General features: G+C 41.1%; 2 protein-coding genes across 3 annotated transcripts in view; one reads left to right on the forward strand and one right to left on the reverse strand.

Annotated features, from left to right (window-relative positions):
* On the forward strand, positions 1 to 13,867 carry vill (villin-like; the record flags this gene model as incomplete). Its single annotated transcript, XM_083995668.1, has 21 exons — positions 1 to 45; positions 1,248 to 1,286; positions 4,475 to 4,555; positions 4,703 to 4,777; positions 4,926 to 5,125; positions 5,491 to 5,599; positions 5,933 to 6,043; positions 6,790 to 6,995; positions 7,088 to 7,166; positions 7,259 to 7,357; positions 7,514 to 7,667; positions 8,181 to 8,281; positions 8,382 to 8,519; positions 8,630 to 8,788; positions 9,063 to 9,242; positions 9,361 to 9,506; positions 10,106 to 10,250; positions 11,144 to 11,332; positions 11,626 to 11,694; positions 12,554 to 12,868; positions 13,702 to 13,867. 21 exons carry the CDS (start codon positions 1 to 3, stop codon positions 13,813 to 13,815), a joined length of 2,754 nt encoding a protein of 917 aa, XP_083851794.1. The 3' UTR covers positions 13,816 to 13,867.
* Positions 12,858 to 24,960, reverse strand: part of plcd1a (phospholipase C, delta 1a) — a 16,225-nt gene continuing 4,122 nt past the window's right edge. For both annotated transcript variants that reach the window (XM_083995670.1, XM_083995669.1), the window contains exons 3-17: positions 20,400 to 20,628; positions 20,160 to 20,289; positions 19,832 to 20,060; positions 19,520 to 19,721; positions 18,679 to 18,823; positions 18,378 to 18,530; positions 17,487 to 17,636; positions 17,241 to 17,397; positions 17,020 to 17,136; positions 16,742 to 16,920; positions 15,835 to 15,970; positions 15,536 to 15,685; positions 15,180 to 15,267; positions 13,233 to 13,257; positions 12,858 to 12,888 (exon numbers count right to left, since the gene is read on the reverse strand). In XM_083995670.1, the coding sequence (XP_083851796.1) occupies positions 13,248 to 13,257; positions 15,180 to 15,267; positions 15,536 to 15,685; positions 15,835 to 15,970; positions 16,742 to 16,920; positions 17,020 to 17,136; positions 17,241 to 17,397; positions 17,487 to 17,636; positions 18,378 to 18,530; positions 18,679 to 18,823; positions 19,520 to 19,721; positions 19,832 to 20,060; positions 20,160 to 20,289; positions 20,400 to 20,628 (2,075 nt within the window). In that variant the 3' untranslated portion in view covers positions 12,858 to 12,888; positions 13,233 to 13,247. The remainder of the gene's footprint in view (positions 12,889 to 13,232; positions 13,258 to 15,179; positions 15,268 to 15,535; positions 15,686 to 15,834; positions 15,971 to 16,741; positions 16,921 to 17,019; positions 17,137 to 17,240; positions 17,398 to 17,486; positions 17,637 to 18,377; positions 18,531 to 18,678; positions 18,824 to 19,519; positions 19,722 to 19,831; positions 20,061 to 20,159; positions 20,290 to 20,399; positions 20,629 to 24,960) is intronic.

Below are 24,960 nucleotides of genomic sequence, written 5' to 3' on the forward strand. Positions count from 1 at the left end.
ATGGAGTCCGGGACTGAGTCTAAAAATGAAAAGCCGTGGTCAAAGGTAAGAAAAACTTCAGCGTGTTAACTTGAAGTTGTCGGTTAAGAGGAAAAATAGTTTGGTTGCATAACACTTGTGTTCTCCAGGTTCCCTTGCAGGGATTGCATGAACTATATCAGACAGAGACAAGTATAATTAGATGTATCCCTGAACAGAAAACATCAGCAAAGAGCCTGATCCATGATTCATTCCCTGACTGCAATATTTAGCAAAAGAAGTTTATAGATTCTTCACACAGTCTGGAAATGTTTGGGGCGCCAGCAGAAGCAGGGTTTGATGGTTTTGGTGTGGAAATAATAGAGTCTTTATGAGCAGCAGGCTTCTTGAATCCTGATGTGCCATTTTCCCACAGCTCAAGGTTATCTTTAGCTACAAAGGCAAGTAACTCCTAATTTATTTCTCTTGTATCTTCACATACAATTCAATGTTGACTAAGGATTAACTCTGCAAAAAGACTCTTCCTTTCTATTACGTTAAAAAGTGTGCAAATCACTTTGGATACCGTGTGTTAATACATCTCCGCAGTCAGCAAACAAATGCAAACACAAGCTGCCAATGCCTTCTCCACTGGGAGATCAAAGCCCAGAGCTGTAAACCTTCAATAATGTCAAGCGTTTCTCCTTGAGTGTCTGTGTGAGTAGGCACAGAATGAGAGATTTAGCCACAGAAAGCCTCTGATTCCTTTCCAATCCCACTCGGCGCTCCTTGAGTCCAATTCCCCCATCTGCTAGTTGTAACAGTTGTGAAATGAATAATTGGTGTCAAGTGGCTCCTGTAATGCCCACTGTGCTGCCGAGGGCTCGCTCGAACATAAACACAACTCTGGCTGGCTACTTAAAGCCAGGACCGCAAGTGAGACTCGAGTCCATCTCAACTCAGGAATTGTAAATGATTTTCTCAAGCATCTTGGCTCAATGGTGAATTTTCCAAGTCCCGTCCTTCAAGCCCAAAATGTAGCCAGTATCTCCACATCAACACTGGGAAACAGTGTGAGAGGAGGCACAATTAAGGCTGCAGCACTGGACATATTGCAACAGGAAAATTGCAGGTGTGTTCAAACCTGGGTGTGGAGATAAATACATCCAGCCCTCCCTGCCACACACACACACACACACACACACGCCAGAGTGCATGCAGGAGGCAGACCCAGCGACACTTCATTACATAAAGACCTCACCTCACTAATCTGCCTCCACAACTTGCAGGAGAGAGCCAGGCCTTCACTCCGCCACACACAACACAAGGTAAGATCCATACTTTTATTTTGGTAACTAATTTCTGTGTGTATTTAAAAAAAATAGTCTTTTCATATCTTTTGAATAAATCACTGCAATTTGTGAAGAATTACATCTTTATTGTCATGTCTGTTGATTAATATTCCTTCAAACTGAATTCATATAGTGTCTTCAAATCCACATCATTCCATATTAGCTGCCCATTAGGAAATAAATGGACATTAGGACGTTGTTAGAGCATTAACCTCATTGTGTACGCCGAGGCAAAGAACACCGCAGGTTAATTGATGTGGAACCAGTCTGTCCTGTCACAGTAATGGAAGCGATGCTGGTCTTCAATTTATCCTGTCAGATATTATTTACTTAAGTTTTTCAAGTGGGATCAAATTTCACCATTCAATAGTTATCCTCCATTCACAACAGGGAGTTGCCACTGCAGCCAGTGTATCCTACGTCTGGCAATGAGCAGTGCCATTAAGTCGTGTTGTTATGTCAATTAAATGAAATAAATCAATTCAAGCAAAGTGGGGGAGTGAGATACTTACTCTCATGTTCCACCAGCTTTGTAGGAAATTGAATAAAATATTAACCTCATGTAACTGTATCACAATTACATCGGAGAGTGAAATGATCCTGTGTGTAAATGTAGAGTAGGTACGCTTTGATTTCATTTTGTCTCACAGAAAATCTGTAGTTTTGTCAACCATTCTTCCATAATATTACTGTACTTGGTTCAGTTTCACTGTTACCTTTGCTACAGTTTGATATGTGTATTGGACATGCCCTCAGGGTGTGGCCCATACTTTGTCCACATAATAGATAAATCAATGACTGGGGAATGTGATTTTTCGGGGAGGGTTAATAACAGCATCTTTGTAATATTTTTTTTCTCCTATTTTTTTGAATGGAAGCGCGCACATATAGTTGGCTTAAAGCAAATGTTCACTTGAAGTCACAAGCAAACATACATAGGCCTTCATTGACAGAACCACACTAAACAAACAGGACATGATAATCCAAAATTACAATACGATGTTATAACAGCACATTGCACAATACCCATCTCAAGGATATTTCTAGGGTATTTTCATACAAAGAACACAGTCAGTGTTTCCAGAGTCACACTTTTCAATTTAGCTTTAAAGTGAGACCGAGTAACTTTTGAATAAACAATAAGTAACATGAACAAACCCTCTTACTGTACAACTCAACAGATGAGTTCATAAGCAATAAAACACACCCTCGGTCAATTAAATACACCCAGGACTCTGGTTCAGACATACTTAGGACCATTAGCTAATGTGAGCTAATCTAGTGTACGTAGATAATGGTGTATGATTGATATTACTATATCACTTGGATGATTGTATCACTCTTTTCAATACTATACTGTTACACTATTTTTGGCTTACAGTATTGTTATGTAGTTGTTATATAATTTACCATAGCTACTTTCTGTAGTGCAACATATCTTAAGATACTGTGAAATTATGTCAGCATGATTGAGTCTTTGGGTGAGTCCTCCTCAGACTCACCCACCGGAAGCCAGATTCAGCCTCAGCCCTGTCGTATTATTTAAATCTCAATCTTTTCTTCTGTTTGTTTTTGTGCCTGTGTCACCTCTTTATCTCAATTCTTAAATACCAGAGCTTTGATAAGGGTGTGGTTCACATCCTGGTCGAGAACAGCTGACCTGAAATATCTCACCTCACCTCACACCACCCAGTTCATTAATCACTGACACTCTAAACCTGGAACAATGATTAGACTCTAGGCTAATACAGGGAGAAATATATGAACCATGAATTACAGCCTGGTTATTTTTACAGCTGAGTAACTGCAACCATGTTCCTCCAGCTATTGACAAACACAGTGTATCATGTATGCATCAGGACTGTATTTGCCTTTGGGCTGTTGCAAGCAGCCCGACATCCCACCTGCCTGTTTCCATACAGCGTGTCACCACTAAGCCTATATTTTTGGCTCAGAGCTGATCGTCTTGTTTGTTCATCAGTGCTGTTGTTTCTGATATCTGAGTCAAGAGGTGGTTTAAGCTCCGCTGATTGCAGAGCTTGAATGTTGCTATGGCACCAAGCTGACACTCATCAGGGGGATTAGAGGTGTTTCGCTGTCAGTGATCCAATCTTTTAAAATGGTTCACTTGTCACTTTAGAGACATCTGTTTCCAATGGAAAGAGAAACTCTTAAGGTGAGCAGTGAGACGTTCTCAAAGCTACAGTTTTTTCAAGTACTTTTGAGGAGTTTCTATCAAACATGTGTCTTCTAGTGGACTATTATGGGGTTAACCTTTGATATTTGACATGCAATGGTTCTTGTTTTGGTTTCCTTTTAAATCATTGCCTATATTGCATCTTATTTTCACAACAGGTTATTTAGCTAAAAGGTTAAAATCCAAGTGTACAACACACACTGTAACAGCATTAACAGCAGACAGTGGAGCACATAGCAGCTGAATGGCCAGATGTTTCCCTCAAAACTGTTGGATGCATAAACAGGAAACTGTTTGCCAGTCGAGTGCTGTAGGGATGATGTGTTTGTAGACCAACCCAAAAGTTTGCATCTCTCTGGATCTGAGACAACTGGCTTTTGGATTATTACAGATACAGAAATTTTTTCTTCTTTTCTGATATTAAGATGTGTCTTACAGCAGGATAAACTGCCCACAGGGGCCCACATGCCCTTTGAAGCCCCTATGTTGGCTTTGGTTTGATTGCCCAGAGAACTACATGGGCCCCCTGTGTGTTTGCCCATATGAGGCCTCTAGCAGTTTTGCTCCTTTGGGGGCCCAGGAGGGTAGTCATGCGTGCAGAAACCCAGAGTCCACATGCTCTTTGCCCTTTGGTGCCCCAACGCCCCACATGAGCATGTTTGCAGTTGTACAAGTACCTTAAAATTGCAAAAACAAAACATACATTCCACTATATTAGCCACATATACCTATTATCAATGATAGATATTATTCTTTAGTTTTAGAGACCATACTCATGTAACTTTTAGTTTGACCCTGATCATGTGTTTTTCTTTGTCTCACCTTCTTTAATGTAGCTCATCAATCAGACACATGTAAATATGTACATTAATACTGTTCAAAGAACAGTGAGAGAGGGATTCAGTTTCTGAACAAAACAAATGGGAATCTCATTGTGTTTTCTTTTACATGTGTGTTTGTTTTACAGTTCGGCAGAATGAGTGATGACAATCAAGACGCATTCAGAACTGTCAACCGAAAGCCAGGCCTGCAGATATGGACCATCAACGTGAGTCAGCCCTAAAACAAATATCTTCCACCCACATTATTGTTAATGTGGGCACACAGCCCTCCATTAAGTGAGGTGTGGTTTGTTGAAATCGTATTATTTTTGTGCAAGATTTCGCAATGTTTACATGTTTTTGTTGTTATCCAGAACATGCAGATGGTGCCTGTTCCACCCCAGGGCTTTGGTAACTTCTTTGAGGGAGACTGTTACATTGTTCTGTATGTGAGTACAAGGCTGGTGGATTTCCCAAGGGGTTGCATACATAGCGGCTCAGCATAAATGAAGGCATGTGGCTTATGCATGCCTGGTTAGTACTGTTTGTGCACAAGTCCTGAAGTCTTTTATGTGTGTTTCTCACTATTATTACCAGATAAGTCAGAACAAGGGCTCAGGCCAGTCGACTGACGTTCACTACTGGATAGGGAAGTCCTCCTCTCAGGATGAGCAGGGTGCAGCAGCCATCTACGTCACCCAGCTGGACGAGTACCTGGGTGGGAGTCCGGTGCAGCACAGGGAGGTGCAGGGCAGCGAGTCGCCCCGATTCAGGAGTTACTTCAAGAGTGGCCTTATGTGAGTCAAAGAAAACAGCTGGTGTGAATGATAAGTTGGTGGTGCATGAATAAAATAGAGGGAGTCACACACACACACTTGTGCACATTTATGCTGTAATCTTTCCGAGACATGGCTTACAACACTAATCCCTCTGTATGAAATCATTATGACACAAATTGCACTTGTTGAGGCTAAGCAAAGAAAAACATTTTTCTCACACCCTGTAAATTAACCTTTGACTTCCCATTGTGTTTTTTCTTCGTGCGAAACACTGAGAAAAAAAAATCTAAATTAACATCATACCACTGCACACTGGCATGGTACAGTAGTGTTTTTATTACACTTGAACTTTGCTCACGTAGGGTATACTGATCTCTCCTCAGCTACAAAAAGGGTGGAGTGGCCTCGGGTTTTCACCATGTTGACATCAATGCCTACAATGTCCTGCGATTGCTGCACGTCAAAGGGAGGAAGCACGTCACGGCGACAGAGGTATACAGAGAAGAAAATAAAGAGCTATAACAGGGATTAATGACTGGGAGGCGCTGCCTACGCAGGACTTCCCACTGGAGCTCCCAGGCTTCACGTTGACACGTTACAAGGGGTGTTGGCACTCCATAATAACAATTAAAAAATATGTCATCCTTGTTGCTGCCACTGTCAGAGTAGGTGTTAAATGTCTGAGGAGTGCTACGACTGTGTAGTATTTATTCACTATTTCCCTTTGATAGTATTTGTTTTCAGAACATTTATGATGCTATACGCTGTCTATTTGAATAAAGGGAAATAAACCGATAACCTTGAAGTTTGTCCGTTTGCGTGCAGGTGGAAGTGTCATGGAACAGCTTTAACAAAGGAGACATATTTCTTCTGGATATGGGCAAAGCCATAGTGCAGTGGAACGGCCCCCAGAGCAACAGGAGAGAGAAGCTCAAGGTAATGTTGGTGTTATAACTGGTGTATTAACACGTAGACATAATGTTCAGGTGGAGCAAATCACAAAGATGATCAAATGTGTGGCATTTTATGATGATGGCTGGCAAATAAATATACTCATAAGTTAACACACTATTACTTTATCATTGCATTTTCCATTTTTCTACTACTGTGAGTCGCTTGAAGATTCATTTTTCCCCTATTGCCACTAACACTCTGCACTTCTTGGCCTGATCTCCTTGCGCTGACAGTATTAATAACAACACGTAGTCGCTTTGGATTAAAGTCTCGTCCATAAGAGTAAATGTCAATGTAAATGCAAATGTAAATCATTGCACAGTACATTACACATGGCATCCAAATAAATGAAAAAGACAATTTGAGATATAAAGACCAAGATTGTTTCCAGACTCCATACGACAGTCATTGTAAGAAGAGCAACTGAGTTTGTAACTGTCTATTGAATGAAAAGAAGAGAAAAGGAGAGTCAGAATGAGGTTAAGTTGTTTTTATTGTCCATTTTGTTTCTTGCAGTTTATCAGGTCGAAAGTATTTGCAGTAAAAGCTTTCCATCTTACGTGTCTGTGAAGTCAGGAACCAATAGCAAATATTTAACTTCAAAGATGTTAATGTGTCCACAATGTTGGTTTTGTGCTGTAAATGGGTTTCCAGTGTAGAAAGATTAAAAAAAGAAGGAAAAGTAGTAAGATTTTACTCAGCTGGTTTCATATCTGTTTTCTCTGCAGGCGGTGTTGTTGGCTCAGGACATCCGTGACAGAGAGAGAGGGGGTCGTGCTCAGATCGGTGTGGTGGAGGGAGGTGATGAGCAGGACTCACCGGAGCTGATGAAAGTCATGATGGCGGTGCTCGGCCAGAGAACCGGGCCGCTGAAGGAGGCTGTCCCTGATGACAAGCGTGGTCAGGTGCAGAACGGAAATGTCAGGCTCTACCAGTAAGGACTCTCTGATAATCTAGTAATGACTATAGTGGTTTAATGAGACTTTTGAACAGAAACATCAAATGTCTTCTGTTGTTTTTCCCCAGTGTTTTTGAAACTGGTGGCAATCTAGTGGTTCAAGAAGTGGCCGTACAACCCCTCACACAAGACCTGCTGCACTCCTCTGTAAATGGCTTTTATCCTTCAAACATGTTCCACAGACACTGTTTTATAGAAACCGAGTCCTGTCTCAATGTCTTTTCCTGCTGTGCTGCCAGGACTGTTACATTGCGGACCAGAGCGGCTCTAGTGTGATGGTTTGGAAAGGCAAACAGGCCTCTAAGGAAGAGCGGCGAGAAGCTCTGAACAGGGCTATGGTGAGTTTACTGAATGATACATTATACGGAGTATGAGTGGTCAAGCAAGAGCACTACCTTCTCCACGTGAGGTCAGTACAGTATATTACAAATAAAATATCTAGGTTAAGGAGTAAAAATGTATTAAAGTCACATCCACTTTCCCTTTTTTACTAGGGCTACATCAAAGCCAAGAACTACCCCCCCAGCACCACTGTGGAGGTGATGACGGAGGGAGGAGAGACGGCATTGTTCAAGCACCTGTTCAAATCCTGGAGAGAAAAGGGACAGACTCAGGGTCTGGGTACCACCTACAGTGCAGGAAGGATAGGTGAAGCTCTTGTCTGATTTCCACCAGATATATTTTCAAAATAAATTGCATAATAAACTAAAGGCAGATGGTTGTTATTATAAAAATATTTTATTGATCCCTTTTTTTCCATAATAACTGAGTTGCTGTCTTTTTTTGTTCAATTTCAGTTGTTATTCTAACTCTGAATATGTTCTTTTTAGATTTCTAAAAGTTGAAAATACATATTTTCCAATGACTGTTCATTATATAATGCCACTTTTCATCACAAAGCCTTTCTCTGTGCGTCAAGACAAACAAGGTCATGTATGCTGAATGGCTGTGTGATTGTTCAGAACAACAGTGATGACATGCAATTCAATTCATTCCCTAATATTGAGAGAAATTTGATGCTTAGAAACATTTCACACTCACTCACAAGTGGTTATATAATAGTAACAATATACTGTATACTATAGATGTTTGGATTCTTATCTATTTCTTCATTTTGTCAGCCACAATGTATTGAGTTTTATACTCTATTTTTCCATACAGCCAAGGTTGAACAAGTGAAGTTTGATGTGATGGAGCTTCATGCACGTCCTGAACTGGCAGCACAGCAGCGCATGGTAGACGATGCATCCGGAGATGTTAAAGTGAGTATTTTAAACCCACGGAGCAGATGTGCTGCTGAATTCACTGGCAATGATCCAAATACAAAGATATTGGATTTTCCCCTAAACGTGTCTTCATCAGGTGTGGCGCATTGAGAACTTGGAGCTGGCCGAAGTAAATCCCAACACTTACGGACAGTTCTATGGAGGAGACTGCTACTTGGTATTGTACACCTATCAAAGATCGCACAAGCAGGAGTACATCCTCTACATGTGGCAGGTCAGCATCAACACAAATACATCAAAACTCTCCATTATATCTCCACACATACTGTATACACACAGCTCAGCAACTTTGATGTAACATGACTTTATGTCTTGCACCTGCAGGGCCGTCATGCCACTAAAGATGAGATCACAGCGTGTGCCTACCAGGCTGTCAATGTTGATAACAAATACAACGGCGCCCCGGTCCAGGTCAGGGTAGTCATGGGAAAAGAGCCGCGCCACTTCCTGGCTATTTTCAAAGGCAAACTCATCATCTTCGAGGTATGATTTTATACATTCAGTATATTTGTTTGTGTTATATTACATCAAATGCTCAATGGCAACTGCTCAAATGCAAAAGAAAAGTTTTTTATTCTGCAAAAGTTGTCTTTTAAGAGGGGGGTGCTCTTAATCCTACTGGTTCATGAATATGTACAAATAATAAATCAAAAATGCAATTAAAGGAAAAATGATTAGTGCATATATGTGTTCATTCACAAATCTCTACATGCAGTTTATTTTATGTGTGTGTCTTGGTGTGTCTGTGTGGCTAAAGGGCGGTACAGGTCGCCCCGGTGTGGTGAACCCTGTGGCTGGTGTCAGGCTGTTCCAGGTAAAAGGGACTAACGATCTGAACACCAAGGCCACTGAAGTGCAGGCAAGAGCGTCGTCTCTAAACACTAACGACGTGTTCCTGCTGAGGACCGATCACATGTGCTATCTGTGGTATGGAAAGGTAAGCACTCTGTCATGGCGCTCCAGTCTGTCTCATTCAATTTGAGTAGTGTGTGTATGCTTGTGCTCCTCCTACTCAAACCCACATTTGTTGGATGCCTGGTTGTGTCTGTGTCCAGGGCTGCAGCGGTGATGAGAGGGTGATGGGGAGAGCGATGTCCGATGTGCTGTCCAGGCAGGACAAGCAGGTGGTGATGGAGGGCCAGGAGCCAGCTGAATTCTGGGTAGCTCTGGGAGGAAAGGCCCCCTATGCCAGTGACAAGAGGTAAACACAGATGGCAGCAACATCAAGCCTTTGACTCAGGATTTGGTGCTTTTATAGGGAAATATTTTGGCTTTTATTCAATATTGCAGGGCAAAAATAATACATACAGTATAGGGACTTCAGCTCAATGACACACCAGCGACCACATGTTTATGTCAAAGCCTTTCAGGTAGCTGGCAATCCTCCTGTTCATTTCCCCTCCCGGCCAGACGCAGTGCATCCTATTTTTATTCTCAATTATTTCAAACCAGGCAGAAAATAACCATCATAATAACCTATAAACAACTGTCTTCAGAATTTATTCAAAAGGCCCTTTAATCATATTTTGGACCATTAATAAGCTTAAATTTAAATCTGCATGGATTATTTATCAAGGTCAGTGGAATATACTCAATGTCATCTGAAATAAAGCATGCACACACACACACACACACACACACACACACACACACACACACACACACACACACACACACACACACACACACACACACACACACACACACACACACACACACACACACACACATACACACACACACATGTAAACAGAGCAGATTATACAGTTTCGATGATGGAAAAGGTCTGCTTCATTTCAGGCTGCAGAAGGAGGAGCCTCCTCACAGCCCCCGGCTGTTTGAATGCTCCAATCAGACGGGTCAGTTTAGGATGACCGAGGTGGAAGACTTTGCCCAGAGTGACCTGGACGAGGAGGACGTGATGCTGCTGGACACCTGGGAGGAGGTGAGGTGTCAAAGGGCATCAGCCTAGAAATACTGTAGGCTACATCATCTGCATGGTCCTGGTATCTGGGAATTGGCCAGAAAAATGTGTGAACCAAATAACAACCTGGAGGATATTACTGTATATAAGAACTATGGATACATAGACAAAACTAAAGCATTTCCTTTTAGCAATAGAAGTGTATTCGCTTATGCTAATGCAGGTGCGACTCTAAACAGGCTCAAATGTCAATGTAATGTTACTTGTTTGCCCATAGTAGGTGTCACTGTTTTAAGTAGCTGTGCTGTAAACAAATTGCTTGAAGGGCAATATGTAGGCTATTATTCTGAAATTGTATTTTTTTTAAAAGAGAGAGAATTTTATATTATGATTATAGTACTATGTATTTTCCTATATGTTTTCAGTGTCTATGCTAAGCTAAGATAGCCTGGGTACTGGCTGTGACTTCATGTTCAAAATTATAACAGCTATAATATCATACTTATAGTATATAATTGTATATATTTAGACAGAAGCAGGCTAGCTTTACGCCCATGTTTTCGGATTTCATGCTAAACTGAGCTAATCTGGCTACTAGCTTCAACTTTAGGAGACCAATGAAAGAGTGGCATGAAACCTTTTTTTTCAGCAAGATATGTAGCAAACATAGTACTATAAAGCAATCTAAGAAATCAGTGATAAAGTTTGAGCTATAGTGTGTTGTAATAATAGTATTTCTTATGTAAACCCTGACAGCGTTGACAGTAGTAGTTGACTAACAGCACATGAAATATCTTTGGTTGTCTACACCAAAACCATGAAAGTAAATTATGTGAGTTTCTTCATTCTCCTCACCCTTATTGCTCTGCAGTGGATCTAATATTATCTCATTTCTTTCCTCCAAATCACCTCAGATTTTCCTGTGGGTTGGAAACTCAGCCAACCAGCAGGAGACCAAAGAGGCGTGGACCTGTGCGCAAGAATACCTGAGGTCACATCCTGCAGGTCGTGACCCCGACGCTCCCATCGTCTTTGTCAAACAGGGATACGAGCCTCCCACCTTCACCGGCTGGTTCAACGCATGGGATCCTCATAAGTGGAGCGTGAGTTCAACAGTCTCCCTTTGATCGCAGTGGGAGGCTGCAGAGTATTATTAATAGACTAACACAGCATGATCAAGGCATTACTAATCACTATTCATGGTTTACATTTCCATTCACTGATTACGCCACAAATATCACATGAATGCTGAGAATAATCTTGTGTGAACAAATCGTCTTAGACATTAGGAAGAGCATACAGTCACATGTGGATGATTGAGTGGATTGTTTGGAGATGAAGACGACCCTGCATGCTCACTAATCTTCAGCCGTGGCTCACTTGATCTTCTCAACAGGGAGGAAACTCCTATGAGGAGATGAAAAAAAAGCTGTGTGATCCAGCATCTCTCTCACAGATCACTGTTGTAAGTGATTGACTGACACTAATCCCTTCTTTAATTGACGTGATGTAGCTACGATTATCACCCATGTAATGTCTCTGATGTGATGAATTTTAAAGGGATAGTTCAACAGTTTGGCAAATTGGCCCATTGCCATAATCGCTATAGTCATAGCAGGTTTGTTACCTTTAATTGTCGGTGCAAGCTATTTTTAGAACGGCGGAGCGGAGCCGTGAGCTGGTCAGAGCTACGCTACGGAGGCTAAAGGAATTTCTTGGTTTCCTTCATCAAACTCATCAAATACAAAATACAAAAACTCCAAAACACTTTTGTGGACAAGTTGTGACCTGCACAATCACCACGCTATGAGATAATAACAGAACCTTACCAGACAGAATTGTTTTCGAGGTAAATACAGAGATTGCTTGCCGAAAAACTGCCCCTGAACGCAACGTGCATCAGCGGTTTTGCATGAATTTACCTCTGAAACAACTCTGTCTCGTAACGTTCTGTTATTATCTCATAGCGTGGTGATTGTACAGCTCACAACTTGTCCACAACAGCGTTTTGGAGTTGTTGGGTTGTATATTTGATGAGTTTGATGAGGAAACCAAGAAATTCCTTTAGCCTCCATAGCGTAGCTCTGAGCAGCTCACGGCTCTGCTCCGCCGTTCTAAAAAAATACAGTAGCTTGCACCGACAATTAAAGGTAACAAACCTACTGCTATGACTATAGGGATTATGGCAATGGGCCAATTTGCCAAAATGTTGAACTATCCCTTTAATGTCACTAATCTGTCAGTGTTTTAACTTTAAATGTTTACTCACAAATGCCATGTATAGATTTGATTTGATTTCACAAGTTCCCCTCTCGTACCTTCAGGACCTGAACAGGGCTAACCTGAGTAAGAGTCCCGTTGGGGGCGGTGGGGGTGGCTACAGGGCTCCAGGAGGCCCCTTGAGCTCCCCTCCGCTCTACAGGGTCCATGGAGGCGATCAGTCCCCCAGACCCTCTACTCCCACCAGCCCGTCCACCCAGAGAGTCCAGACCTCTGTGTCTCTGAACCTGTCCCCGTCTGCCGGCTTCAGTCCGTCATCCCCCTCTGCTGGAGGCTCTGGGACGTATCTGGACCCGGCGCTGCTCATCAACAAGTCTCCCAACGAGCTGCCGAAGGGAGTGGACCCCGGCCAGAGAGAGGTTGGTGCAGGATTCTGGATCTGGTGCAAAATGGCACAGCAACATGGAAATCACTATGTGCAAGGCATTATCAGTGTGAATGTATCTGCCAAATCCAACCAAATCCAATGTAATATTATTTTCATGCCAAGGCACGGTGACATTTCATTCAAATAGCCTACAGTAATATTACATAACATAATTGGTGGTTTCCTAATGTTTATAGTGTGTTGTAGTATTTACAGCAGTGTAATAGATTAGTAAAGGAGTGTCAGTGGGGATCAGTTGTAGCAGGAAGCTTTGGACAGGAGTCAAGCTCAGTTTATCTGAGTTTATCATAGAAACTGAAGTTCAGCAGCTGTTTATCAGCCAGCAGCAGACTCACCTGTAGCTTCACCCTTCACCTGCTGCTGGAAAAGACACAACATAAAAACAGAGAGACAAAAACTTACAAAGACATGTAAAAGGCTGAAACAATACAACGAAGCACAAAAGAACCACAAAAAATGAACAAACAGACATACAAAATAGCTGGAACGAGACATAATACAACCACAATGAGACAAAAGGCAAACACAAAGAAAAGCAGAACAACTGTAAAGAGACATTAAGTGACCACAAAGACGCATTAACAGACATTAAATGACCACAAAGAGAAGTCTAACAGACACAAAACAGTTTAAAGTGACTACAAATAACATTGTTCCCTCTTGTATTTGTTTCATGTCTTGCTCCAATATAAAGAAGGGATACTAATGGGGGATGGTGGAGCGCTTTAATCTAACATGTAATGTGTGTGTTTATCCAGTAGGGGTCAGCCTAACTGTTTTCTGTCCTCTGTCCCCTGGTTTCAGGCCTACCTGTCTGATGTGGACTTTGAGCACCTGCTCGGGACGAGTCGCTTCGACTTCCAGCGTCTGCCCAAGTGGAGGCAGAGCGACTTGAAGAAAAAAGCAGGACTATTCTAAAAAGGGATTCAAGAAAGTCCTTTTTAACTTAAACTGTAAGGCAGCATTTTATGTGTTGCCAGTAAAGACAAGGCTCCTCAAAGTCTTTTTCTGTGCGAATATGAAGATGATATTTTCTGCCATCAGCAGTTATGATTAAAAGCTTTACATGATTGTCATGAAAATCACTCATTTGATAACCACGACTGAAATGAATTGTATAAAGATTCCTCAGAATAGTTTTACTTTATACTTTTATCTATTTAAAATGTTTGAATGTGATCATCATGCAGTGATCTGTTTTCTCACCATATAATTGTCAATTGCTGAATCATTTATATCATGAATAAATGCGCAAACCCTTCTTCCAGAGACTATCTGAGTTTTAATTGAGAGCTAGTGCAAATATGGACAGGAGAGACACTGAAGGCACTGACAGTCGTAAGTTTGTCATGGAAGGCAACTTTTTACATGAATTGAAAAAATACAACAGAGTACAATGTAAAATATTAGGAGTTGCCTGACACAAAATACTTGGTAAAGTGAATTGAAGTTGAACATAGAGCAGATTTATACATCATAGAGTGCTCCTCATATCAACAGTGAACAATTTATAAAGCATTTTTAAACTTTTTTGAAAAGAAATGTTAACACTAACCGTACAAAATCATTAGACACCTGGACACATGCACTCAGACACCACACCATTCACACCGCTGCTGCCCACTCCTGCCAACATCAGTAAAACTGAGAATATCTAAATAAAGTGTTGTCATATTGAAAAGAGGCATAAGACACAAAAAACTGGTGAGTGCTTGTTGTGTTGCTTGACAGATGCATTGTTTCTGTAAGTTATAGCCTGTATGGCTCTGAAAAGAAATATAAAATTTTCAAGAAATATGTAAAAATATTAAAAATACTTTTCAGAAATTCGCACATTACCCGTTACTTATTACTGTAATTCTCCCCGATATGGCAAACACAGTTTCATCATCATCATCATCATCATCATCATCATCATCATCATCATCATCATCATCATCATCATCATCATCATCATTATAATCATCATCATTATTATAAATTCTTTAAATAATTCCCTACGCTCTTCCATTCACATTTTCATTCATTCTCGTTTTGTTGCCATACAGGATCTCTCAACCACTATCTAAAAAAGCTAAAAGGAAAGACAGGAAAGCGTCACACACACAACTGTGAGTCAGCAGCTGTTTGTTTGGCAGACGACAAAAATGTTTTCTCCATAAAGACGCTTTTGATCTGAGTTATGTTATTTAGCTTTACAAACTGGACAAAAAAATCCTTTAAAGTTTTCAAAAACATTCTGTTCAATCCTGGCACGGAGCTTTTCCACGTGTTGGTCTTACTGGGTGTCGAGGAGCATGAGGTGCACGAACAGTCCAGCAGAGCAAATGACATCGCCTCTCTTGGTGAGCAGTGGTACGTGGCGATATCCTAGGGGAGAAGAAGGAAGTGAGCTTTAGCTTTGTCAGCAAGTCAGAGTTTGGTTTGTGATCAATTGTCAACAACTAGGAAGACACAATGAACTAGTGGACACACTTTTATTTTGAAATGTTCTGTGTTGCTGTTCATCAAAGCAACCAATTAATTATTAAATCGTCATTTGATTAATAAATAGTGAACTTTCAGTCTCTGTAGTCATGGCATTAACGTCCTATAGTGACTGTACGCTGCTCTTTGTTCAACATCTGGATTTCTTTACCATTCTGTACACTCGTGAGTGGTAGACAGTACTGCCCGATGAAATCATTCTGGCTCGCTGAGTCATAGTCCTCCACCACAAACTGCACCATGGCCAGCTCTGGGACGTTGACGTTAAACTGGAAGCGCTCGTTCCACATGGGGTTGAATCCTGCAGGGATGGATTATTGTTCAGATGATGCAACCCAATGATCAATAGATTTTTTTTTCAATTATTATTTTATGCCAAAGTTTGTGATGCTTGTACGGAAGAAAATTGTAAATCTGTTCATGGAAAAATTGATTGTGTGTGATGCTCACCATTGTTATTAATGTAGTTTGTCTCCTTGCTGGCGTTGTCTGCCGGGACACCGAAGATTTCCACTCTTACCAGAGGGTCCACGATGGATTTGCATTTGTCCTTGTTGAGTTTTGGTAACTGCTGAGCTGAGATGACCTGTTGCATTGAGATGTGAAACAAAAACACACAGAAATGTAACAAATCTGTTCATTAAGTAAGCATCAAGTAAGGTGCAAAGCAACACATTTATTCAAGAACTGTACTTAAATACAACTTTATGCTATTTTCCACATCTACTCACTCCAGTTCAGAGCCAAACATAGTAGTTTATACTCTACTGCATTTATTTTAAAGCTTTGATACCGTGGATCATAAAACTTTCCTTAACAGGCTGTAAAATGGTCTGGTATCAACAGATACCGCTCTTGAAGATACCGATCATGAAGGCAGGGCTTGCACTGTGCCCATTGCTAATCATAAATCTGAGTGAATCACCATGATAGGTGGAGTCGGTCTTAAGTCTTGAATAAAAAAACAGACAGGGTGAAGTTTCTCTCTGTTGCTATACTGTACACAATTTAATGCTTATTTGCTTATTTATATCTTGCTCTTTTTTTGTTCCTCATGTTTTATTTTGCCTGTGTAAAGCATTTGAAGATCATATATAACATATATATAACAAAATATGATTATCAATTACCGGTAATATGTATCATAATATGTATATACACTACCCATCAGTAGTTCAAATTTGCAACAGGAAAGTGATATCACATCAATAATTATTGTATAAGTATAGTGATATTATTCTGAAATGAGACAGTTTGCTTTTACTTTTGGTAATCTACTTACATTTTGGTATACAAACACAGATCTTTGTTTAAAGGAAGACATGTTATCTTCCTGGTTTGACCACAAATCGCTCACCATGACGTGAAAGACCTTCTTCTTTAGCCAGGGCCCTTCGGTGAGTGTGTTGGGATCAAACTGAGAGGACAAACTCCTCTGGAATTCAGGCTTCAGGACGTATCCGCTAAAACCATTTGGCAGAAATCGTCCCTGGTTTATTTGCATCTCTTTGCAGGGAGTCTGGAAGTTCAGCGCCACTAAAAATAAAGAAAGGGAGCGATGTTATTACTCTTTCACTGAACATGAACAACACTTACAGGCTTTATTTCTAATGGTAGGTGATAGTAAGAGTGTACCGATCTGACAGCCGGCGTTCCACATGGGCACAGGGTTGTAGTTTGAGGAGTCGGTTCTGGAGCCCGCTGGGTAGATCCGAGTGAGTTTGTCCATGTTGTGGTGCATGAAGGCAGTACCTACAGTACAAAAACACATTAAACCACTGATGCTTTCAGACACTACACCTGAGAAGTAATAATCAGGTTTGCGGTGTAACTCTAACATGTCAGTAGGTGTTTACCTGAGGTCTCAGCCAGGTTGAAAGCTTTACCCTCCTTAAGGGATGACATCTCGTAGAAGGCGTGGCTGTCTTTTGCGTGTTCAAAGCCACTGAAATGGACACTCTTACAGTAGATGACGATGTCTGACAGTAACTTGGCAAGTTTGATCTTTGACTTCTGAAAGGACAAAGGAGAGCAGCTCAGGCTTGTTCTTCAAAAGCATGACACCTTACTCATAAGAAATGACCAGTGAGCAGTTTACAAACCTTTGACTTGTCTTTTTGTCCATTCTCCTTACAATCTGCGGCCTCATCCTCCTCAGACACTGTGTCTTCTTCTAGGGTGTTGTTACCACCGAAGGCAGCATCAAGTTTATTCAGACGTTTGCCCTTGACAAGGAACTTGCCCTTCAGCTCCTGCGCTCAAGACAGACAAAATGTGTTGTAAGATACCACTCTGTTTTCCAAACAAACCAATGAGAGAAAGGAAAATGTTGTGGAACACATGCATCTTCATTTCCTTTGAGGCTGAAGGTGCCACAAGCATTTGTCCCATGGGTGTTACATATTCAAAAGGGTTTGATGATACCACTGAAAGCTGATTTGACATTCTGGGACTTTTAAAGCATATTTTTGGGGCTTTTTGCCTTTAATTGACAGGTTGGTTGAGAGAGATACTGTAGGAAATGGGGAGGCAGAGAGAGGGGGAATTACAAGCAGCAAAGGGCCACACGATGCGGGGCCGGCACATAAACCATCTTTGCTGTCAATATTGACCACAATTAGGGTTAAAGAGGAAACATTTGTATAAAAGAGGGAAAGTGGGTTAAATAGAATTAGAAGTACTGAACTTAACTACAAGAGGAGGAGCAGCGGCTAGAGATGGAGGCCATTTTGATGATGTGCTTGTGGTTTATTTGGTGCTCACATAATGAGATGGGCCTCACTTCAATCTAATCAGCTTCCTTTCCCAGACAAATCTAATAGTCAAGTTAAAGTAAACAGGAAAGTGAAAAAAAAGCTGGCACAGTGGTCCATTAACTTAAGAGGTGGAATTTTTTAGGTGTGGTCTTCCGGGTTTAGTGTTTATCTAGGATGGTATTTACTGCCAGGCTTTAAATACCGCCAATGTGATGTGTTTCGGTGAGTTCAGGTTACCTCAGGTGCGGGGAAGTTGGTGGGCAAAGTGTCACCCAGAGGCTTTGCGAGCAAAGCGTCACCCAGGATGGAGATCAGGTGGTGGGCCATGAGCTTCTGTTGGTCGACGGTGCAGTGGTTCTCCAGCGAGAGGATCACTGGGTACTCCGACGTCTAAAACAAGGTAAAACAATAAATCAGTGAAGGTGAGGCTAATAGCCCCTCCATTACGGTATGAATGTCAACAACATGAAATTAAATGAAATGCGTACGCTATCAACAATAGCAGCCTGATACACCCTGTCCCACAAGTAATACGTACTTTGAAGGCGTACTCTTTGATGGCTTTAATGACGTCTTTGAAGAGCACTTTGGACGTGAGTGTGTAGCCGTGGTAAATAACAGGCTCTCCGTTCGCTCCGTCCCAACAGTCGAGTTCTACGCAGCGACAGCTCTTCATGAGCGCTCTGCGGGGAAAAAGAAAACCACCCTGAGCACACACACCTGTGACACCGCAGTGCAGAAACAGAACGTCACCTGAAGGAACTAGCAGGTGTAGGGGTCATTCAATCCAGATGGTTGTCAGTTGTAAAAATTGAACTTTTTAGCTTTAACTTTTACCTTTTCTTAGGTTTGAACAACTTTTAACAAGCAGATGCTCAGTCTCTCCTCTCTTTCCACCTTTATATTGTTTCAAACCAAGCTAACCTTTGTATTTAATGAGCAAGACTGACTGAAAACTGACTTTGCTGGTTGGGCATTGACATTGTCATCATTGGTTAGGGTGAGGGTTCTTGTTGTTTCCTGTGGGACGATATACAAAAACTGTGTAGAGGGGTAACATCCTTTCATAAACAAGCTCAACCAGTCCATTGCAGTTTTGTCTGGGCATGGATGGCATGCACTCTAATGGACCAATGAGCAATCAGTGCACATTCATTCTCACATTCAGATCACAGGAACAGAGCAACAGCTGGAGAGTCTGTCACACAACTTCATATGAAGTGGGACGACTTACTCTTACAGATACTATTTGTCTAATTTTACCTTCTTTTTTTTTTATCTTTGATGTTAATTTAACTTGAATTTATTACTAATCTGACAAAAGCCTGTCATGGAAGTTCTCTGATATACAGTACAGCATGTGTTTAAAGTATAGTTACTTTATGTAGGCCTCTGTGCTGCTGGGTCCTTTGAGTTGGTCCTCCATCAGGTATGTGTTGTGTGAGGAGGAGATGTAATAATGGCTGAGGGGATGGCTCATGTCCTGGTACACTTGTTTGTGGGCTGGGTTGAGGATTAATCCCTCCTCCTGGTGCAGATACATCAGGAAGCCGTCTTTTGTCATGTGTTTCTTCTGCTTTGCTGCAGAACAGAGGAGAGACATAACAGATAGGGTACTATATGTGGAGTGTGAGTTACATACAGTAGCCTATGTCAAAGCTGACTACTGTAGGTTTTTAAATTTCCCTTACCTTTTCCATCCACCTCGTATTTCTCGATCAGCTTGAGAGCGTCCTCAACGGTTGCCTCTTCCCTCTGCTCATTCGCCAGGAAGTTTAGCACGTCTCTGCCGCTCATCTGACCGTCTGTTTGAGCATACTTATCATAAATCACATCTATCTCCTCCCGATGTGTTAGTAGGTCGTAGAAGTGCTTGATCTCTGAGCCCTCCAGGGATCCAGAGTTGGACGCATCGCATTTCTAAACAAACACAAGACATTACGAGACAATCAATCATCCAGATTAATTTTAGCTCGTTGTAACTTCACGAGGCGAATGGATTTCCTGAGAGAGACTCACCTTGAAAATTTCCTCCGCATAAGTGTCATCAACTTCGATGTTTATCTGTCGCAGAAAGTGCTTCAGCTCCTTCAGGCTCATCTTGTTGTCCTCGTTCTTGTCTGCTTTTCGCATGCAGTTGATGATCCAGCTGACATTTAGATGTAAGGATCTCCTTTACACTTACAGTATGCAAGTAAACTCAAACACTCAATGAATCTGGAAGTGCAAAAGGGTGATTCAGCAATTTCTCAAGGATACTGCTCGCTGTTTTGCTGATGGTTGAGGTTTTGCATATTGTTGATGAGCTTGTTCAGGCTGTTGACCCACTGCTTTGCTTCCTCTGGCGTGATAGCCATCAGGTCAAGGTTTTTCTTGTGACCCTTGAAGATGATGGAGAAGCATTTCTCTTCCACACTGGCATCAGTGTATTTATTAAGGCCCTCAGACTGACGGCCCATGCGCACCGAGTCAATGTCATCAATGGAGACTGTTTGAAAAGAGGAAAGGGACAGGAATGTTAGAAATTCTGGCCCTGAAGGCATCAGTGAGGGTCGGTTTGTTCACAACTTGAGTTAGGAGGTGTGAGACCTCAAGGTCACAGCAGGAGCCTCAACATGTCTCTTAAACCTGCTGTTGCCAAAGACAGGATACAAAACCTTAACATTTCTAATTAAATTAAGTCTGACAAGCAAATATATCCTCTCTTAAATTTTCATAAACTAATTAGCAAACAAAATCAAATCAACGTCTCCTTGTCAGTCTATGAATGTAGTACAGTAGTGGTGCCACTTTACAATAAGCCTGCCTTATAAAAGATTTACGAAAGCTTTATCACTAGTGCAGACTCTTTTGTTTATCGTGACACTCTATCGCCAGCTGCAAAAGAAAAGCCTTATTGTAAAGTGTAAAAGCCATCATTATTTATTAAAGAGTTACTAGTATTTATAACTGTTAAAGCCTTATAGCTACTCATCAATAAATGATGATGGGTCTAACACTTTACAGTATGGCTCCCTGAACCAGTTATAAATGGTAGTAAACTAGAGTAATCTTGCCAAATCATGAGCCTGCATCAATGCATGGAAACTGTATTCTATTGGTTATAAAAGTGTTAACACCTGAATAAATATCCTAATTATAAACAATTTAGTTTGCTGTATTTATAATAGTATAGAATTATAATTGCATGATTAACATGATTGTATGTGACAGAGGATTGGATTATGTTGTTTAACATTATTCTGAAGTCGTCTGAAAATGTATAAAAACAACATCTTATAACTTAATTTATTCAAGCCGTTAATCAGAGGAGAAATACATTTATAGCTTAATGCAATCCAACAGTTATTACTTTAATTCTACCTTAATAATCACATTTAAGTCTACATCATTACTTTTTGTTTTGTTTATTCTGTCACCATCTGTGGTAATTATTTTGATCAGCTTCATTGGTGCTACATGAAGTTTTGACAGTGATATTGTGCCAAAACCAGGAAGTGGCTGACGGTCACAGTTGGCAACTGGAAACACAACAATTAACAGTCTTCCCAAAGACAAAACTGTATCTTAAGTCAACAGACTTTTTGTTGCGATGCCCAAAACAGCACTGGGAGCCAGAAATGTTTTTTTTCCTATCCTTATCAGCAGGAGGCTTTTTTTCTGTGTGGCAGCTCGGTTGTGTGGCCTTCACTCACAGACAGCATGACGACAACAGATAAAAACGTATAGCTGTTTGGCAATGGCCCTCATTTCTGTGTTTTCCAACAGGCTTCTTTCTCTCTGAATATCAAACACGCGGCTTCCAAACATGTTACATAAGGTTTATCCAAAGCCTTGTTTATGAAAAACAACTCAGCAATTTGGCCTAAATAGTTTAGAGGGTTACGATCCCTCTGAGACTGTGTAGAGACGGTCTCTCCGACATTTTCTTGTTGTCTGCTAAACACTTGGATTCTTTGGCAACCCAAACACATTCCCAACAGTTTGATACAATCTGACCTCCTTTGATCCCCTCGCCTCACACACTGGTACACCCGGGCAAAACACACGCCTTTAAAATACTATGATCGACATTTCTAACGCTAAGAATATTTTGTTTTATCAGACACCCCACACACAGAAGCAACAAAAACTCACAGTCTCAGCACAAACAGCCTGTTTTTCCCCATACACTCGGGGGCTAGCACTATTGTTGAGCAGCTTAATGTACGGAAGAGTGTGCATGACCATGGATGATGTAATCACACTAAATGGCAACAACTGCCCTTCTAACAAAACACCAAAGAGTACAGGCTTAGCTAAGAGGCCGTATGCAGTCACAGTGGCTCTACGCTGGACGTCCCAAGGTTAGAGACTCTAATGAAGAGCGGCCATTGTTCTGGTGAAAATCAAGGACTATCTAGGGGCAGAATGGATCTAAAGGTCAGACTACTTGAGGAGAAACACACAGGAGGAGAGAGGGGGGTTGGTTTGGTAAAACACACCCAAGGCTGCAGGCAGGGTGTACACTCAGCTGACTGCAAGATGAACAAAATACCTTGAAAGCACTCGGCAGAAGGGGAGTGTTTGCTTAATCTAGTCATGCACGTTATCCCCAGCAACAACAGACCACTGTGGAGGAGTTTAGGGTTGTGAATTTGGACCGATTTCAAAGAATCCCATCTGGAGAGACCGACCACAATGTCCAAGACATATCAACCGTGTCACGCAGGCATTGCTTGAATACCAGATGAAATTTCACACAAAGAGATTATTGTCCCATCCTAAAAAAAAAAAAGTTCATGCTGCTGTTTCTAAAATTCTTTTCACCAACGGGAAAGAGACGATATTGGGCAGTGTTAGTCTGCTGGGCAAGAGTGTGTACACTAACTTGACCTTCAGGTTAATATTCAGCTTGTGGTAAAAATAAACAGTGAAAATGTTGAGGAAAAGCATGCAAAACAATAACCACCTACTTATCCTGTCTGTTAGATGTGTTTGAATACGAGCCGGAGAGTATTGTTTTAGTCAAATTCTGATCTGATATGCCTGCTAATATCAATGCTGTTTAATGTTAAACTGGATTTTTTATTTTTTTTTATTTTTAGCAATTATCACCTTTTGCTCTGTGACAAACGGCTGTGAAATGAGAGGCGAGTCATATCTGTCATCTTCACAGTGCAATGACGCTGCTGACATCTGCCTCATATGACCTTGACGTGTGTACACATGTCTGTGTGTGTGTGTGTTTGCAAATGCCTTTCACTGAGTGTGGGAAAAAACACACAGCTTTACACAATGTTAGTGTACAGATGATTTACACGCCAAACAGCTGTTTGTCTATCTTTTTCAGATGCTCTAATTTCAGGCACAGTATTCTGAGTCATTATTACTGTAAGTGTAAAGTTAAAAATTAAAGTTACAATAAATTATTATTTGCACAAGCAGAAACACTCTGTAGTATTGATAATTATTGATACTTATGAGTTCAAGTATTGAATAAAGTGTTGTTTATTATATTCGCTCTAATACAGAAAAGGTTTTACAGATACTCAGCACTATATGAAAACTCCATTTGTCAGGTCAAGACATGTCTACTCCAATTATGTAGCCAAGAATTAGACTTGACTTAATAATTGCTAAACTGTGCTGACTGACTTACTTCTTTTGAACATCTTTGTAAATATATTTTTAACATTTACTTAGATCATTAACATGGAGCCCTAAGTTTTTGTTAGTCATTCACTTGTGCCTGACCTCACCTCATTTTCAGACCGACACTCTCATGCCCCCCCACACATGAGCATAGATGAGTGTATGTGCTGTTTCAACAGTATTTTGGAATAAATGAAAACAGCTTTCATCAGAAATTAGCACCAACACTTGTATTACAGCCGGTGTATGACTGCGCCAAATGGACAGAGTGTCTATTCTTAGATCCCTGAAGTGGATAATAAAAGTGAAAAACAGGAAAGGGATCCCTCCTCCAGCACAGAGGCAAACATGCAATAGATGCCCTGCTACTGTATGTTTATAACATGGGGGAAACGGATGTCATATCAATGCTCACTGATAAAAGGTTGAACTTTGACTATAAACTTTATTCAGTAAGTGGTGCTCGGTGGTCAATGTTGGCATAATATGCCAGAGACACTGGGTTCAACTCCCAACCAATATCTTTAGCCGATGCACCCCAACCCCCCGCGCCAAAAAAAAAAAATCCATGCAGTAAAAATGTGCAGCACATGAATCTCATACAAAAAGTGGTTAAAAACAATACACAGTGTTCTTCCACATTCTCATACCTTATGTCAAATCACTTTAAAGCTGAGTGGTAATTGCGGCCTGCTAAAGCCCACAGGAAAGCAATAAAACACATAACTTGTTTCCGTAAACAAGGAAATGCCTGTGAACTAAAAGGCCGATCTCCAAGCAAATGTGGTCCCGTTGTATGGTGGAGAAAAAAACAACAACCGCTTTTGGTATTATGGCTGTTCACTACTTGATCACACTCCTATGTTATCTGTTGTGTCTGTGTGAGGACTATAAGACACACTGCTCTGTCTTTCAGTGTTTGTTCAAGGCTGGAGTTATAGGGCAGAGGTTATCAGGCCTGGTAGCAGCAGATGTCGCTTGGATGGGATGGGAGGGAAATCAGTGCAACCAGAGACTTGACAGAGCCTGACAAAGGATCCCTTAACCAGAAATCACAGAAAAAAAAAACATCTTTCTGTCAACATACTTGGAAAAAAATAGTCAGGATTCAAACTAGTATTTTCCGGACCATCTTTGGCCTCGCACATCATCTCTGTGCGTTGTTTCCATTCCACCACTTCCTCTC

This window comes from Trachurus trachurus (genome assembly GCF_905171665.1).
Source record: "Trachurus trachurus genome assembly, chromosome: 20".
NCBI lineage: Eukaryota > Metazoa > Chordata > Actinopteri > Carangiformes > Carangidae > Trachurus > Trachurus trachurus.